The 19,995-nt window shown below is 39.8% G+C and overlaps 1 protein-coding gene across 1 annotated transcript in view; it reads right to left on the bottom strand.

Moving 5' to 3' along the window:
- LOC124645095 (adenylate cyclase type 6-like) overlaps nucleotides 1-19,995 on the bottom strand; it is a 329,505-nt gene that overhangs the window by 15,902 nt on the left and 293,608 nt on the right. Inside the window, exons 14-18 of the mRNA XM_047184835.1 lie at nucleotides 13,157-13,303; nucleotides 12,401-12,559; nucleotides 11,901-12,045; nucleotides 11,323-11,420; nucleotides 480-639 (exon numbers count right to left, since the gene is read on the bottom strand). Coding sequence (XP_047040791.1) covers nucleotides 480-639; nucleotides 11,323-11,420; nucleotides 11,901-12,045; nucleotides 12,401-12,559; nucleotides 13,157-13,303 — 709 coding nt within the window. The remainder of the gene's footprint in view (nucleotides 1-479; nucleotides 640-11,322; nucleotides 11,421-11,900; nucleotides 12,046-12,400; nucleotides 12,560-13,156; nucleotides 13,304-19,995) is intronic.

Raw genomic sequence — 19,995 nt, 5'->3', positions numbered from 1 at the left:
GCTCATTAGCTCTTGCTAGCTAAACATTGGTGATGGACAAACATCCAGTGGCAATCGCTTGATGACGTCATGCCCCACTTGTTTCACACTGCAAATTGCACTTACTGTCCTGTTGCCTCATTTCAAAGCTCGCTAGTTTGAACTGGCGAGGCGTCACTTTGTGGACTCCTAATTTACGAAATACAAGGCTAATATTTGGGTACCAATAAAGTAGTTTAGATAGAGTGAGTTGAAAGCATTGAGCTATGGACTGGGCGATTATTTATGCCCCACCGTGGACTGATATTGAAACCCTTTATACCGTTTTCTAGTGCATTTAGTGATCGAACATTTTAGCAAATCGTCCATGACAGGGTCAAGTTTAGATACATTTTTGGCCTTCTGACAGATTCAAGACAAAGATAGTGCTTGGTTAGCAACGGACGAATATTGGATATTGTATCATAGATATATTAAATCGTAGCATTGTATGTACATACCTTCTGCTCGAGCTTGGAGTCGCGGAAGGTGAGCGTGCAGGGGCGGCAGTGCTCGGCGCGCAGGCGGTCGGTGGAGCGCGCGTCGATCGCCTTCATCAGGTACTCGTTCACTTCATCTTCTGGCTTCTTGTTCTCATTGCCGGAGTCCACGCCGATCCTACTGCAATGGTACAAAACTTACGCTGTTAGAATATATCACCGTCGTAACCACTTAGAACCAACGGTATCTATCGGCAGATTTCAATCATTACCTATCTGTTGATTTGCTTTAATAAGATTTGACTTTCATGGGGCTTATTTGGAAATTCATTCTCCAATCGCAAGACAACGGATGAATGGGTTATTATAATTGATTACCTATCGTCGTTTTAAAACGTACCTATCTGTTTGATTTGCTTACTTGAGATAGGAATTTTGGGGCTAATTTCACAATTCCATCTACAAAATTCCAACACAAAACCAGAGATAGATAGTACCTATGACAATCAAGTTGACACAGAAGCTTGTGCACCTGGATGGTATGGGAAGTGTTCACTTACAGAGTTCCTGCCTGGCATGCGACGTCTCATTAATGGCTTGTAATTAGATTATGGTCACGTCCTTGGTTACCAATATTCCGGACAGAAATGTATTATTAGTACATAGCGGGCGACGCTACCACCTTCATTGGCCAATATTTTAACATCTAACATATATTTCTATCAGAAAGTTAGAGAGTTTGCTTAAACACAATAATCGCACCTACTATTTGAATCCGAATTAAATATTAGATATCCCTTTTATCGAGGAAGGCTTAGCTACTTTTTATCCGACTGCGCGAAGTAGTCATCACGGGAAATGGGTGATAGTGCTGCCGAAAGCTATTTCAATGAACGAAATTCTAGTTGTTGTAGACTAAAAGAATCAGAACAGAGATAGACAGCTGTCAAACTACCTAATACCTAGATATATCATATCTATACAGCTCTTTGGTCAAATGAGTCTTTAAATTACCTAATGTTTTATCCAAAATACAAACCAAAACAAATCCACGATAGTTACGTATTCCAAAATCGATAAAACGCTCACAGTTATTGAAACATAAGCTACTTATAATCGATACTCAAATCGTGGCGGGTGAATAATTGAAACGCGGTGTATGTCTGTCATTTGTATATATAAGAGGTAGTGTTGTGTTTGGTATCGTTTCATCAACAGTCTAAGGGTCATGGCACATTATACCGGCACCGCAACAGCACCGCTCCAAACCAGCATTTAACTTGTCATTCAATTTAGAGCATTAAATCGTGTATAGTATAATATATTTCATAATGTCAATATGAAAAACGGCGGGCAGTCAGCGCGCTTGCCGCTACCCACAACTCGACTCGCAGCCCGCGTGCTCCAAGCGAGCGGACCTTATGCGTGCAGCGCGCCGACGGCATGCTCATTACGCGCCGACTCCGAGTCGGCAGCGAAGCAATCAATGTTCAATCCTAAGTGTCTAAAAACAATATTGAGTTTGCGGTGACAGCAAGCTTACACCTCGCGGCCGGCGCGCGGACTGCGAGCTTGCACTTTGCGGACAACGCGTAGTTAGCGCGCTGGCAGCTAGCCGTAGCCGGTATAATGTGTCATGACCCTAAGACGTGCACACTGCCAAGTTTTAGTCGGCCGACAGTTTGTTTCGGGGGGACCAACATGACTAGCGCAGGATGCCATAATACAAAATGTCCTAAGAAATTAGCGCCAAACTGTGGGTGTTTGGCAGCCAAGGAAAGTTACTGTCTCAGCCCTTATTCGCCGATATTGGAACCCACAATTTTTTGTAATACCAAAAATTATTGACACCATGTCTCAAAGAACCTAAACGCCTCGAAGGTTAATTCGTAACTGATCGTTTCATGCCCGCCGTACGTTACTCTATTCCATGGTTCGGGCACGTAAACCTGAACGAAAATGAATGGTAGTACGCGTTATAACCACGATCAGGGGCCCGATTCTCCTAAGTTAATAATGTCAAAATTGAATAGAAATTGAATCGCAATAGCAGTTTTAGCGGGTATTCTGCTACTAATATAAGACCAATCGTATTAAAAAGACATTCGATTGGTTTGCGACTGGTCTGCCATTTTGGTGATTTTGGTCTATACCTACTCTATACTGTAGTTTGGTCTACAATATATTGCAATCGTAAATAATTTGCAGACAATATGATTTATTATTGAATCACAGAAAAATATGAAAACGTTTATTTAAAAGAAAAAATAGCGGAATGCCACATACGCTTCAGTCGTAATCGAGTCGTATATTCGATTAAGATCCAAATCTTAGTCGAATGTAAATCGTATGTCGCTTAAGTAAAATTAGTAGAAACGGGCCCCAGGCTTTTGGCCCGCTAAAAGCTTTGATCAGGGGATTGTCTTGGGGGCGAAGTTTGATTGAATTTACGAAATTACGAATTCACGAATTTTAAAAATATATTTTCTCCAACCATGGGGTAAAGTCGGCCGACTATTTAGTGTGTAGGGTGCGACTACTCTAATTGTTGTTCGTGTCGTATTCGAATTAGTCAAGTTGTGTCGCTCTGGAGTCTAAGCTCAGTTGAACACAGATCTTATTTGTTGTTTAAGCTACATCATGTAATCTATACTACCTCTAATATTACAATGAGGAAAACTTTGTTTGTTTGTAATGGATAAACTCAACAACTACTGGACCGATTTTAAAAATTCTTTCATCATAAGAAGCTAAACTATGTGTGAGTAACTTAGGCTATAATTTATCCCGGTGCGGGCAGTAGTTCCCACGGGACACAGGTGAAACCGCGGGAAAACCGTTAGAATATTAATAAAGTTACTATTTACGTAGTGAGTACACAGGAAAACTTTGTAAGAATATCTATTTCTGATGTGACTACGCAAGAAAACTTTCTAAGTATCTCGGTAGACAAAGAAACAGTTATTATTTTGCTAGATCTCCGCGGTTCCAGCTGCCTCCCAACTATTTCCGGCACCTGATTTAATTTAAAACATCATTACTTATTTATTTGTTTATACTTTCTTTATTGCACACTAGCTGTTGCCCGCGACTTCGTACGCGGATCCTGTCCCTTATGCCAGCGACTACGAGGTCAGCAAAATCAAAGATCTGAATAGTCTGATATTGAATTTTAAGGGACCGAAGAGAAACGTTCTATATACTTAATTTTTGTACTTTAACAGCAAAGGCACAGCAGACTAAACAAAACGCTGAGAACTGAACCGCAATAGACGTGACCATAGGGATAAAAGTAGTGATTCTAATTAGTCCGCATTTGTGTGTGGCAAAAATATTACACAAGTATTATTACGTAAAAAAACATTAAATAGATGACAAAGTCGTGGTGACTTAGTGGAAGTCGTGGTGGTTTAGTGGGTAGAGAACCAATCTCTCAAGTATGAGCGTGCGTCTTTGATTCCAGGTCTGGCAAGTGCCTGCCAATGCAACTTTTCATATGTACATTCTACGTATATTTTGGATACCAATGACCGTCATTTGGAGGGGATGTTAAACTGTAGGTTCCGGCTGTCATTGAACATTCTTGGCAGTCGTTATGGGTAGTCAGAAGCCAGTACGTCTTACCAAGGGGTGTTGGGTTGAACGGGTAACCGGGTCGTGGAGGTCAGATAGGCAGTCGCTCCTTGTAAAACACTGGTACTCAGTTGCATCGTGACTGGAAGTCGACCCTAACATAATTGGGACAAAGGCTCTTGAGATAATAACGACAATAATAATGAGATATAGGTACCGCAGGACATCTGAGGCTGGGAGACGGGGAGTAGCGACCCCACGGGGCTATATATACTGAGTTCTCCAGGGAGAGTATACTGTCCCCCATTTCCGGCCGGTCGGAGTGAACCATGACGGGGGTAGGTCTCACGCCTCTGGCTTGGCTTGGCCGTCCATAGTGGAGTCGCTAGAGCAGGATTAGTAGCCCTGCTTGGAGGGTAGGTGCCTCATGGTAAGCACAGGGAGCGCGTAATCTGCGTTTAAAGTCCACCGAGGTATCCTCACCCTTCAGCCGCTCATGTCCCTGTTGCCCTCTTGTTGCTATTCAGTGACTGGTTCCCGGGGGCCCAGTAAGTGAGGTGGCGAGTCTCCACCTGCCATTTTTAGATGTACCTAATAGGTACATTGTCATCCACTAACATCCCATCACAATAGCCCAAGTAGTTTTCCTCCATAGTTAGCAATATTTTAGCACAAAACCGGGGATTGTCTTTTTTTTAACGACGTCTACCGGGGATTGTCCTTGGGTTCATTTCTATAGTGTATAAAGGGATAATCGTCGGTTTTGTGTCACCATTTCATTAAAGTTGTCTCAAAAGGGCTTCAGCGAGTTGGCTTCGGCCCCACGTTTGCCTCCCAAAAATTCGGAACTCTATAGTCCCGAGGTCTGGAAGAGACATACAATATAATAATGAGATATAACGCAACAAAGTCGGAGAGTGGGGGCTCGTGACGCCACGTCTAGGTATGTAAAATTTGTACTAAGCAGTGGATTCAAGCGTTGTTGTATCTTCGTTATTATTTGTTTGTGAGAGAGAGAAAAGAAAAATACGTGTCTAAAAGACGGACTAATGACTTTTTTGATTCACCATACCTATTTCATAACATTCATTTCTATACATTTCAAGTGTAGTATTGCTCCTGAAGTTCCACATCAGGTGTTCCAGATCTTCGATGTTTATACGTCAATAGAGAGTGCTTATCAGATTGAACAACTTTTGCTGAAACGTCATACCTCTATATGCTATAGTCTAGCTGGGCCCCTGGAGTTCCACATCAGGTGTTTTAGATCTTCAATTTGTATAAGTCAATAGAAAGTGCTTATCAAATTGAACAACTTTTGCTAAAACGTCATACCTGTATATGGTACAGAGAAGCTGGGCCCCTGGAGTTCCACATCAGGTGTTTTAGATCTTCAATTTGTGTAAGTCAATAGAAAGTGCTTATCAAATTGAACAACTTTTGCTAAAACGTCATACCTGTATATGGTATAGAGAAGCTGGGTTCTTGGGGTTCCACATCAGGTGTTCCAGATCTTAAAATTTATTATCTCAGCTGAAAATGCTCATCACATGAAACAATTTTTGCCATGGCACCATTTTTGTATCACTTATAGTATTGTTGGTCTGTTGGAGTTCTGCATCAGGTCTTCAAGTTTCAAAGATAAATTATAGCCTATATGTTGACCAGGCTTAATACTGATACAACAAAGAAAAAATCATTGAAATCCGTTCAGTAGTTCCGAAGATTAGCGTGTACAAATCTAAGAAGATGTATACAAACTTTCATCCCCTATTTTATCCCCTAGGGATGAAATTTATCAAAATCCTTTCTTAAGGGTTGCCTACGCTATAGTAGCTTTATGCATGCAAAGTCTCAGTCCGATCGGTTTAAAATTGACAAAGTTTCATACAAACTTTCATCCCCTATTTTATCCCCTTGGGGGTAGAATTGATCAAAATCCTTTCTTAGCGGGTGCCTACGTCATAACATCTACCTGCATGCCAAATTTCAGCCCGATCCGTCCAGTGGTTTCAGCTGTGCGTTGATAGATCACTATGTCAGTCAGTCAGTCAGTCAGTCACCTTTGAGTTTTATATATTTAGATACATGTTATGTGCTTTGACTTGTTCTGTGTAAATTCTGTATTCTGTATAAGTTCTTCCAACAGACAGACATGTGTTGCTGGGGAGTTTTTTGCGCCACTTCTTCTTCCCAGCAAAAACACAGTAAGTAAGTTGTGAAGGGTGAAGTTTTTGTTTTTGACGTTCGAAAAGTGCTAATTTTTCAGCCTAATTTGAATAAACGTTTTTGAATCAATATCGTACTTCCAGATTTGCTACCCGGACGAAGTGAGCAAATGTACGATGTTTATAAGTTTGGTATTGTTAAACGTGACTTATGCTGTCTTGTAGGCTGATCCTTTGGCTATAAATCCTATCAATTTGCATTCTTCTTCAAGAGCTTAAGCCACCTACAAGACATTAGCAGGTGTTCATTCTAAACCCACCGGTGTAAACTCATCGCTACGCGTGTCGTCTAATTGAAACGCGCGAGTTGTCTCTTCCATACGAACCAACCACGAAGTAAGGAAAGATGAGCGGAGATACCATAATGCAGGTAGGTCAGGTGCCTTTTGCTAGGTTAAATTCCTACGGTGGGCATGACCAAAATGATTAGCTACGAGTGAACTAATGAAACGCTTGAGTTCCTTGAGACATTCAACGATCTTTAGTATTACAAGAAGTGGGAATCAGAGAACGCGTGTATAGTAAGTTCAACTCAGTCGTGCGCGCGGCCCTATGTGTGGGTAACCCTTGTACATATACAGTGACTTTGTGTGCGTGACAAGAGGTACAGTCGGGTACAAATACAGTTATTTAGGGGTTGTATACGGCTGTTTAAAGTACAGTTATTACGTAATTTATAGTTCGGCCATTCAGAGAATGCGTTCCTGACACGTCGCGATTGAACTGACGACGTAACTTTGCAATGGCGTTGCAGTTACGATAAAAATATTTTTGCTGGTTGTTTACCGTTTTAACAATTGAGGAGCATTAAAACAACATTATTATATCAATAATCAATGAATGTTATAATTTTGTGCCAAACTGAGTGTCAAATAACTTGGTAAACAATATTTTTCTAAATCTATACTGCGCTATTACAAGGTTATGTCAGCGGTTTATATTTTGTAGTGCTGTGCTAAAAATAACAGGCAAGTATCGTAATCTGTTCTTATACAGTTATAATATAAAATAATACGTTTTGATTTTCTTTTTAAGAATTGGAAAATAATGGACTATAAGACTTAATTATAACTTTTATGAAATATAAAAATAAAACTATGACCAAACCGCATTTTTATACTTAGATTAAAAATGGTAACCCCAAATGGCGTTATGGGCCGCCATTTTGTGACGCTAAAACAGTCGTCCGTTGTCGTTTCGTGCGCATAGACCACGTTTTTCAAGTGTTTTCGATCTGTTTTTATTTGATTACCCGGCTTTTGTTAGACCGAGATATCAGGATTGATTCTGTTATTGATAATAATATAATTATACATGTAGGCGAAGATGATGATGAAGACACCACCTCCTCAAGCAAATCGGAGTCTGATTAATATTCTGTTCGCACATTCAATTCAATGTACTTGTAACAAAGAATAAATAAAACAATTTTATTATATGAATATTACCTTTTTTTGGTTTCCACTTAAATAACTAAAATATAAAACAAATGATTCCGCCAATTTAAAACGAAAATAATCTTAAAATAATGCGGCGGTTCATTTTGAAGGAACGGTAACGAACTCAGTGTTATGTTGTGCCCATCACTAGTCGTGACTAACTGATAGGTGTCAGGAACGCATTCTCTGAACGGCCGAAGTATAGTTTATTTATTTATAATGATTCTGTATCGCTACTTGAAAAATCAAATGATGAATTTTCGGATTCGCTACTTTCACCAATGTTAATTATAAATTCTGACTCCAAGTCAAAATGTCTATAGTATTCTTCTTTTTTCTTTTGTACATGTCGACAAGTATTACCCAACATCCCTTCATCAATTTGACTTAAACGTTCATTTATGAGTTTCATTACTTCTGTCTTATTTTGGTCGACATTATGCGAAGCAATATAATTTTTTAAAATTCCCCACACATTTTGTTTCCATTATTATACTAAATTATAGGTCTTTTACATTCTTAGTCCACACATTTATTTATTGTCCGCGTACCCCGAGCTAGAAAATATGTAAGGAGTATTTAATTCATCTTAGAATTTCACTTCATTTATATCTTAGATACTGTCAATGTCAATTTGAAAAGCCGTATGAGAAAATAATGATAAACTGTAAAATGTAATAATAAAAAGCTTTGAATGTTGTTTCATTTTTTTGAAACGCTACCTGACTCCTTAAAACATTTTCTCCGTGAAGAACTAGACATTTTCGTAAACGACTGTACCCATAACAAAAAGCGATGAGAACACGTCATGCTCGGACGACGTCACTGTCACACGAATGAAAGTTGTATATTTACAAGCCGACGCACACATAGGGCCGCGCGCAAATCTGAGTTGAACTATCTATAATTGCGGAGACAGTTCATCATTTCGTACGACATTTTCAGTTATGGCACCTCCGCTAGTTAATTTGTTTTCCATGGAACTTACATACTTGGTGCGCACTGATTTATTTACCGTTCGCGCGTCAAGAAGCGTGTATAGTAATGAAGGACGAGACTTTACATGAGTTAAAAGCTGAGAAGGGAGAAATAGGAACTATGGGTGCTAAGGAATTATAGGCATCACACTGTCTAGAAATCAGAAACCTTTTCAAATAATTGTAGGTGTCATCCGTAACCGCATCATCTACCTACCTGGGTCGGCTTCTAGTACAACTAAATGCAACCGTGTACCAGTTTCATATGTAGCCACTGCCTGTCTGGACATCCCGAATACAAATACTCGGGGAACCCAGCAACGTTTGGTAAGACTTCCTGACTTCAGACTACTTGTAACGACTTTAAAAATAGTTTTCCTGGCCATTGTGGCAATATCCCATAGAATTGAGACTACCCCTCCGAGGGGGACTGACCGGAAAAGCCGTTAATTATTTATAAGTAAATAGCTGATTCTGAACTAATAAAAGGGATATCGACGCAGCTTTGATTACAAGCTACTGACGACGATCGGCTGAAATGTGCACGCTTTGTTCACATGTTCGCACGTTTAATGAAATATAATTACATGTTGGTAAAGTATTAAAATCTATTAGTCTTTGAAAGTTCATAATTTATGAATGGACGCCAGGAGCTACATCAAACTTATACCTTCATTTTGAGCCGCGGAAAATTACTGTTGAACTTCCAAAAAGTATGCAAGAGTTATGTTATAAATAATATGGGAAGTATGTACCTATTTGTAACTAATTTTCGAAATCAAATGCTTTATATTCATAAAATTGTGGTGATCAGATATTTTATCTGCTTGTTTTTAGCTGTGCTGTAGCAACTGAACCAACAGTGTAGATCAATTACAACCAGTATTTCCCGAATCAAAACAAGCTCAACTGTATCATTAGCAAATATAAATTAATTATGTGCCGACGGCATTGTTACTCCGATTACGGTACTGCAAGATTAATTAATTGCACTAATACAGCGGAAACGAGAGCAAATCAGGAATTTGCACGAACGAGGTACCTACGTACGCATTGTACGCGCCCATTGCATAATGAATTACAAGCGGGAGATTCGCGTACAGTGACGTCACAAACGCGTAACATACTCTGCCATATTAAATCGTGCATTATTCGACAGGGGGCGCTGCACACAATGCATGATTGATTGCGTTAATTGAATCGCACGCAGCCGACGCGAAGGTACGTGCACGCGGAAAATGGGCTCATTCCATGCAACTTTGAGCGCAAAATATACCGACAGTACGGGAGGCAGCAAACTATGAATAATTTGACTTCCTGTCGGCCGCCGGTCTCGGTACGAATGACAACCATGTCAGTTCTATCGATGCTGTTATCGGATGCAATAGTCCATGCATTATTTGGACCTTATTTACCGAAAGCCAGAAATACATTGAGCAGAATTCGAGCAATTTCTGACATAGTAGTGTACTCTCATTTCTCGAATTACATAGTTCAGAAATAACTCCACGGAACTGTCAAACTCTTAGCCACATACGGGGGAACTTCTCACCAAGTTCTCGGCACTATACGTTGTACGTACCATTGACAAGTGCAGCCGCAGCTCAGACTATGGCTAACTACGTCAGATAATAATAAACGTCACAGTTTGAGCGCTAATTCGCTGTGTAGCTGGTGCTTGCGATAAACAATTAACTGCAAATGCAATCAGTGTCGTATCTTGCACGGAGTACATTGTTAGGAAAAGATATAGTTGATGCACTGCAAGACAAAATGGTCCACGAAGGAAAAAGGTTAAATAGTTAACTAGACCAAAAATAAAATCCTCACATATTAATTTGGTAAAGCAGCTTATTATATTTATAACTATTCAGCTAGACATATAAAATAACTATTCAGCTATATGTGAAAAATTTGTGACGTCCAGTTTGACTTTTCATACAAATTACATAACTGTTTATGTAATTAATTAATCATTTTTGACATTTCAATATAACTATCTATCTCATTTTATTAGTTGTCGATTATCGGATTCCGAGAAGTTTCTACTAAAATTGAAAAGTATTGGGCATTGTACAATACCTATGCACTTTATAAGCCTTGATTTCTAAACGTCGCTAAAACGCATGGCCCAACTTCCAGAACTTCATCAATGTAATCCGATAAGTAGGAGCTACCAGTCGATAGTAGTTTTGTTGGTAAGTCTATTACGCGGTCGTTCCTGCTGCTGCAGAGCAATTTCACGAGCTAGCAACCACGGCTATTGTACTTCTGTCTGTCCAGTCTAGGTATAACAAACTTCGTGTCTTACAGCTGTTCACAATATACTGTCTATCTGTTTTAGTTTTGCTTACTTGAGATGGAATTTTGACTTGAGTTCTGTAGAAGTAATGTCAAGTTCCTGTCTCTAGTGAGAGCAAGCGTAATGCAACTTTTGTAAGTTTGTATGTATTTTCTAAGTATATCTTGGACATCAATGGCTGATAAAAAGGTGAAGGAAAACATTTTGAGGAAACCTGGACTGTATAGACTGAAATCACCAACCCGCATTGAGCAAGCGTGGTGTTTAATGCTCAATCCTTCTCCGTGTGACAGGATGCCTGTGCCCAGCAGTGGGACGATAAAAAGGCTGTAACTGTTCACTTACTTGGATGAATGCTTGCCGTGCTGCGAGCCGTGTCCCATGACGCGCATCTCCTTGGACACGTTGCCGTTCAGCGAGAACGAGTGCTGCGGCTTCTTGTCCTGAACATACACAATACGTAAACCTTCGTACTGACATCGTTTTAGATATAGCTAGGATTTGTGCTTGAGATAGATCTGTACTGGCAAGTTAAGCAATATAATTACATTAACAATTCGAAAAAAAAACCACTTATTTTTAAAGACGGCATAACGCATCTCGGCTCATTAGCCTACTAGTCCAAAGGTCCTTGGTGAGTATTAGATATGTTTGTACATAAATAATATATCATTAAAACTAATAGGCACAGTTATTTCAAAATCCTAAATCTTTAGGAACTGGTTCTAATAAAGCTTGCAATATTTCCCCCCCCCCCCCCTAATTAACGAAAGTCACAAGTTCACCGACCCCAAAAACAACTATATACCTTAAAAATTAAAACGGAAAATAATATCAAACAATCGTTTTAGGATAATGTTTGTGCTATCGGTGATCTTAGGCCCAAACAAATAAAAACTATTATCTAATAGTAAGATACTAACAACACGGCTGGTATCATCAGGCACAATGAGGAAGGTCTCGATGTTATGGTCCTTCAGGTATGCGTTGCGCAGTCCGCCGTACCCTGGCTCCACCTTGTAGTCATCACCCAGGCAGCGCAGTGTCTCCTTCGTAATGTGCACGCGTCTACACCAAACAAAGAATGTTAGTACCACGGGGTGTAGGACACTTCCAGTACTGATGAAGAAACAAATTACGGACTTTATGTTTTTAAAATTGACAGAGAAAAGAACGCTAGTCACCAAAACGATGAAGGAAAAAAACAGTATTTTTTTTTACTAATTTTAAAATCCAATGGTTGAAGGTATCACTAGAGACTTCAGAAGGATTCATCACCAAAGTAAGGTTGGACAAGAAGTAGGTTTTTCGGTGAAGAATTAAGTAATCAACTGTCGACGTATCTAAAATTGGCCTTTTAGGTACCCTTATCGTCTCCTAGTCTCCATATATATTCTAGGCTATTAATAAACAGTTAAGTTACCCAGCCACGCCACCGCTCTCCATGTAGTTGGCGAGGGTGACATCGTTGGACCAGACATCGAACTGCCACTTGCGCAGGCCCAGCACCACGCAGTGCACGCGGCCCGTGTGGATGCCCACGCGCATGTTCACGTTCACCGCCATCACCTCGCGAACCAGCCTGTGGGCAAACAAAAATCTTTTGTAGTAGGAACTAAGCATGCAAAGCATGTAGCTCTAAGCATAAGTAGGTATGTATTTACTATAAGGAAGAGCGCAAAATGATATAGGTACAAAACCTTGTTGATAAATGGTGAAGGGTTAGGAATCTCCTGCTTAGCAGCCTTGACGTGACACAATGACCAAATATTGAGACTGATTGTAGGAACAAACAAGTCTGTCCCTTTAATCCAAGACCACACAGAACACCACTAGCAGAAGATGATTTATTTTTACATTATACGATTAAGATTTTTGTTTGCGTTGCCATCACGTCAGAAGCACTGTATAACCATTTCACAGTGCTGATTCAAGTGTCTATGAGATTCTCGTAAATAAATCTATTTTCTTTCTTTCCTTCCTTAAGTATGATACTGATAATGATGATGATAAATGACTAACGCAATATCATCGATCATGTCCAGCCCCATCTCTACGCAGCACTTGGCGTGGTCGTCGCGCGCCTCCGGCAGCCCCGACACGCAGTAGTAGCAGTCACCCAGCAGCTTGATGCGGAGGCAGTGGTGTTCCTTCTTATGTATGTAGGTAGTATACTCACGCAATAGCATCGATCATGTCCAGCCCCATCTCGACGCAGCACTTGGCGTGGTCGTCGCGCGCCTCCGGCAGTCCCGACACGCAGTAGTAGCAGTCACCCAGCAGCTTGATGCGGAGGCAGTGGTGTTCCGCTGCCAGGCGGTCGAATCTATACAAACGGACATCAAACGATCATTACATAGGTGTACGAGGGCTGCCTTTTAAGTTGTGTCGTTTGAAATAAGTATAGATAATCCAATAGGTTATTACCGTTTATTATTTTTTTAAGAATACTTAGCGATATTTAATGCACTTTTGCATGCATTCAAATCAGTTTTTAAATATTTATTCCATTCCAAAGTGGGGGTAGTCAAAACGGCCGATTTGTATACGTCAACAGCTTCTTCAGGTGTGCTGAAAGGTAGTCCACGAAGAATTTTCTTAATTTTGGTTAATGTATTAAAATCATTAGTGCTTAAGTTACAGCTGTAAGGTGGATGATCCAATATTACAACATTTTGGGAACTCAAAAACATCGGTGTTTGGCGGGCGGTGCGCGAACTTGCATTGTCATGGTGCAGTATCATTCGAAGTCTTGGATAGTTTTTTCTAAATTCGGTGATGACTTTTGGCAAACAAACAATGGTATACGAGTCAGCGGTAACCATGTCGCGATATTTTAGTACAATAGTGGCGACACGATCACCCTTTGCCAAAAACGAGACAACCATTTTTTTTTTAAGTGCTTTGCGAGCGTACGACTTTGGTCGGTTTTGGCTCGTCTTGGAAGACCTAGACAGCTGACTGCTGCTTAGAATCCGGATCATAAGCGTATATCCAGGACTTGTTATCACTAACTATATCATAGACCTGCTTTGACTCTCCTCGGTCGAATCGCTGCAGAGTTTGACGTCACCAACTTACTAGGGCTGTTTCTTGGTCGTCGCTAAGAAAATGTGGTATCCATGGAGAGATCATCTATCTTACGCCAAGTTCTTCGTGTAGGATATTTTTGACTGTGGTCCCTGAAATGCCCACGGATGCCTCTATTTCACCATATGCTACATGTCCGTCTGCGAGGATTAGCTGCCGCACAGCCTCGATATAAACTTGCATCAATGCGGTTTTTGGACGACCTTCACGAGGCTTGTCACTGAAGCTAGAGTGCCCAGGTTGAAATTCTAAATATCAGCGTTCTGCGGTCCTAAGGAATGGTGCTACATCACTAAATACAGAATTAATCTCTTTCTAGTACTGAAGTCGCGACAATCCCCTTTTAAAGTTGTAGAAAATTATCGCACTCAAATTTTCCTTACACATTTCCATTTTTGCAACCGACCTGTCACCTTTGAATGGACGATACAATAAAACTATTCGACCTATTTAAAAACATTCTTTTGTTTTCGAATTCTAAATTCAAAAAGATTCAAATAGCATATATATATATATTTAAAAATCGTGGGAGGTTACCAAACGACAGAACTTAAAAGGCAGCCTTACGTAGAAGATAGGAAAGAATTTGGAGGTGAAGATTTTAAGCGCTGGGTGTGGGCTAATCTGAACGGAGAAGGAAGGACTTGACCTTTGTCCTTTTGTGGATGTTCTGAGGCTGTGAAGATGATAAGTATCATCTTCAAGGGTCACGTTGTGGGAGGTTATGATCAAAAATAAGACTGGTAAAGTTGGCGCCAAATACATTTGATTCTTTGAAGTTAGCCACATTATGTCTCGCGCGTGCGCTTGTTAGTATGTTGTTGAAAGATAAATAATCTTCATTTAGGATTACACTATCTTGTATCAATAAATAGTTTTCCTTTCTTTAATTCACGGTACTAAAAATATCCACATTTAGTTTAGCTGTGCCGCCTAAACTTTCTCAGCCAACTTGTAGGTTGGGAACGAACTGCTTCAAACATCTTGTACCTAAAGTATCTGCGAGACTGTGGGACATTCCAAGCGGGCTGAATGAGGCGAACCGTACGCGTCTTTGATACTCAAAGGTACCACCTGTTAAGGATGTTACGTCTTAGGTCTACTACTTATTTATATAAGTAACTACTTAATATTTTGTATACAGTTCTCGCAAATCCCAATGGCGGTCTACTACTTTTCACAAATACGCGCCTGTCTCTCTTCTAACTCCACCTTGCTAGTGATACCTACAATTGGTATTTGAGAAGCGATTGGACGCAATTGACGTGACGACAAATAGTTTGGCGACAACTATACCTTTTTACTGTAGAAATATCCGATCAGAATAATTATACAAAAAATGTATGGGTATAGGTAGCAATAAAATAAAAGCTAACGTATTTATGAAGGTTGCTTTAGTTAAACATATTTTATTTAGACTAAAACTTATGGGTGAGAAACCCCGAACACGTAGCGAGCAAGGGTGAACGAAATAATTAATGTGAAAAGTCGTAACACCCATAGATAAGTTGGGTTTATTCATTAGAACGGGTGGTACGTTAATAGGGGCCACAGATAATAAATACACGTTTCGTTGTCAACGTGTGCCGCTGTCAGTCATTACTTATTCAGTGGAGTCTGTCTGTCATATTGTCAGTCATATCGGACGTCGATGTGATAATCCTCCGAGTTAACCATTCACAAAGGCCATATACCAAACTAGCCGTTTTCCCGCGGTTTCACCCGTGTCCCCTGGGAACTACTAACCCTAGGAGCATTGTAGCTATCAGTGAAAGAATTTTGGAAATCCGTTTAGCTTTCTCAAAGATTTTACTATATAGGTAATATTAGTATAGATACCAATACAGGTGGTAGGTACCTAAATGTAAGACACCAATAGCTGATTAAAAGGTAAAGGAAAACATCTCGAGGAAACAACAAACTGGACTATACAGTCTGAAATAACCAACCCGCATTGAGCAAGCGTGGTGATTAACGCTCAATCCTTCTCTGTGTGAGAGGAGGCCGCAGACCAGCAGTGGGACGATAAAAAGGCTGATGATGATGACGATACAGGTTTTATTGGTGAAATTTTACTTTACGTCCGTTTTGCTTCAGCGCAGTGCTAAAACAAAATGGCTGTTGTTAAAGTTAATCTCGCGGATTTTACGTTGTTAAAAGGGTTTTAAATATAATAACCGTACATATATATAAGTCCCTGTATGCAGTCTGGCTTGATTCCAGCTAAAATTGTACATTTTTTAGCTGGAAACTTTTGTGGTATTAAATTTTGTGGTCGCGGGATAGTCATTTCGTAAGAATAACATGTATTATGTGTGTAGAATTTTTTCAGCTGTCCTGGCTAATATTATAAATTCGAAAGTAACTCTGTCTGTCTGTCTGTTACGCTTTGACGTCTAAACCACTGAACAGAGTTTAATAAAATTTGGTACAGAGATAGAGTTGGCCTTGAGAGAGAACATATGATAGTTTTTTATCCCGGTCTTTTGAAGACTTTTCTTGGAAACGCGATATAACCGAACTCTACGCGGGCGAAGCCACGGGCGGAAGCTAGTTTATAAAATAAAGCTTGAAAATCGACAAAGGCAGTTTTTATTATTAAACGGTTTTATTTAGCTCACCCAGTTTGTTTTATTCATTCTTGGGTCAAATTTAGTAATTCAAATTTCACCCTCTTCCTGTCAACCGATTAATCTGAAATTTTGTATACACCTTTAATTCCGATGACAATACAATATAGTAATATCAATAACATTGTAAATCCAATATGGCCGCCGGCACAAAATGGCGGATAACGTAGATTTTATCAATCCCATCAATATGGGTATCAAATGAAAGGGCTCAACAAGCAGAATACAATATACTATAAAAAATTGAAATCCAAGATGGCGGCCGCTACAAAATGGCGGATAACGTACGTTTTATCAATCCCATCAATATGGGTATCAAATGAAAGTTCTCAACCAGTAGAATACAATGTACTATATAAAATTAAAATCCAAGATGGCGGCCTCTACAAAATGGCGGATAACTTAGGTTTTATCAATCCCATCAACATGGGTATCAAATGAAAGGTCTCAACAAGTAGAATACAATTTACTATGCAAAATTGAAATCTAAGATGGCGGATAACGTAGGTTTTATCAATCCCATCAATATGGGTATCAAATAAAAGGGCTCAACAAGCAGAATACAATATACTATAAAAAATTGAAATCCAAGATGGCGGCCGCTACAAAATGGCGGATAACGTAGGTTTTATCAATCCCATCAATATGGGTATCAAATGAAAGTTCTCAACCAGTAGAATACAATGTACTATATAAAATTAAAATCCAAGATGGCGGCCTCTACAAAATGGCGGATAACTTAGGTTCATTTGATACCCATGTTGATGGGTCTCAACAAGTAGAATACAATTTACTATGCAAAATTGAAATCTAAGATGGCCGCCGCTACCAAATGGCTGATAACAATTTTTTATCAATCCCACCAATATGGGTATCAAATGAAAGGGCTTCACAAGTAGAAAACTGTCAGTAACTCCAGCGGGGCCCAACAGGGCCAAGGCCTGCCTGGGCTGCGAGATTGTTTGAAAGAGTTACCGCGGCCCTGGTACATAAAAGGCCTACGACGGAACAAAACGGTTCTTAGTCAAGAGTCTGGCAGTCCCTCACCGCTGCTGACCCACAGCAGGAGAGGTCATGTGATGATTTTTGGGGTCGTTAAAAAAAAAAGTACCTGGAAGGGCTATGTATTGAGGAATTAGATTGTAATAAATTATCAGGTAAGAGACCGTGTAATAATGATGCACTAAATGAATTAGATAGAATGAGGAATATTCGGTAGGCATTTTCATTAAATACTAAAAACTAGAAAATAAAAAATCGGTAAAAAAACTTTTAAGTTAAACGGTTTTATCTTATGTGCACTGAAAACTAGAAAATAAAAAAAATAGTTACTTACCTGTCAACCTACATAGGTGGTCTTGGTCATATTAGACTAAAATAAAAACGTGGGGCCCCTCTGAAATCCTACCTATGGCAAAGCATATCTTTATACTTTGGTAGATCATGAGCTCGGCGTTCGCTGGTGAAGCCGCTACGGCTGATTTATTGATTGTCAAAATCTCCAGTTACGATTATAGTAAGTCGATGCAATCCACACCTATTATACCTCTAGAAGAAAGTACTACAGCAACAGTTAATGGGCCCCACGTTTTTATTTTAGTCTAATATGACCAAGACCACCTACGTAGGTTGACAGGTAAGTAACTATTTTTTTATTTTCTAGTTTTCAGTGCACATAAGATAAAACCGTTTAACTTAAAAGTTTTTTTACCGATTTTTTTATCTGTGTGCTGTAAGTATCTCTCACGGGACACGGGTTGATCAGCGAGGAACAGTTAGTTTTTCTATTCATTAATTATGACACAAGTCCCCCGCCGCGTCTGTCCCTTTGTTCGCGATAGTCTCAAAAACTACTGCACCGATTTTCAAAGAGTTTTCACTCGAGGAACGCTTTAATATAATACGTAATTCTATAATTGGTTTAGTTTGTAGTTAGGTTTGTAGGTATTTCCGTGATCATCAACGATATTTTGCTGAAGATCTTGGGAAACCACTGCGTGCAAAGTCGGCTAGTATAAAATACATTTAACCATGTTCTAGATTCTCCAGTAAAATTCAATGCAAGTGAATCCGTATAGCTGGCGGTCGCGAGGGCGTCATGACGCCAACTTTTAATGAGACCCTATCCGTGCAATCTAAGTTGCATGAGACGACATCACCATACATACTGAACATTATTTACTTTAGCAGATACTAGTATCAAGTTTATAAAGAACTAGTTTTCGTCCGCGGTTTCACCCGCGTCCCGTAGCCGGATGGTGACAAAAACTATCCTAAAACCTTCTCCCGGGTCTAAGTTACTCCCCTTTAATTTTCAGCCAAATCGGTCAAGCCGTTTTCATGTTATGTCGTGACAATGGAAAGCGGGTTTCATCTATACTAATATTATAAAGCTGAAGAGTTTGTTTGTTTGAACGCGCTAATCTCAAGAACTACTGGACCGATTTGAAAAATTCTTTCGGTGTTAGATAGCCCATTTATCGAGGAAGGCTATAGGCTACTTTTTATCCGGGTTCGTGCCGTGGTTCCTACAGGATGCGGGTGAAACCGCTGACAGAAGCTAGTTTATATATATATATATAGATAGCTATAGATGTACATGTCTAAGGAAGAGTTAAGATGAAGACTATATTCAGCCGTTAAAATTATGTAGCCTGAAAAGGCATTGTATAAACAATTTGGGCGGGCGATTTTTGTAGGAGAAAACACTGATAGCCGTACAAGTCTTACAAAAAATCAGCCCGATAAACAGCCTTACAAAATTGGACGTGGGTGGGCAGCCTAAACCTTTCCAAATCTTGGAACTATAGGCAAGCAACTAACGGCTTCGAAAATTAAAAGACCAAGTGCGAGTTGGACTCGCGCGCAAAGGGTTCCGTACCAGTATATAAATTAGGAAAAAAAAACGCGTTTGTTGTTGTTTATGTTATTCTGGTTTTCAGTATTTGTTGTCATAACGGCAACAGAAATAGTCTGTGAAAATTTCAACTCTCTGACTATCACGGTTCATGAGATACAGCCTGGTGACAGACGGACGGACGGAGGGACGGACGGACAGAGGAGCGAAAACAATAGGGTCCCGTTTTATCCTTTGGTACGGAACCCTAAAAAAGTATCTTTTAGTACACCTTTTGGGGTTCTGCAGCCAATGGAAAAACAACGGAACCCTTATGGAATCGTCATGTCTGCCTGTATGTCACAACCACTCTATTATGTCACTAGTCGTTTTTCCGCAGTTTCACCCGCGTTCCGTGGGAACTACTGCCCTTACTGGGATAAAATACAGCCTATTTTACTC

Source organism: Helicoverpa zea, chromosome 31 (genome assembly GCF_022581195.2).
Source record: "Helicoverpa zea isolate HzStark_Cry1AcR chromosome 31, ilHelZeax1.1, whole genome shotgun sequence".
In the NCBI taxonomy this organism is placed as follows: Eukaryota; Metazoa; Arthropoda; class Insecta; order Lepidoptera; family Noctuidae; genus Helicoverpa; species Helicoverpa zea.
The sequence above is the reverse complement of the archived record's forward strand: the minus strand, read 5'-3'. Positions and strand labels throughout refer to the sequence as shown.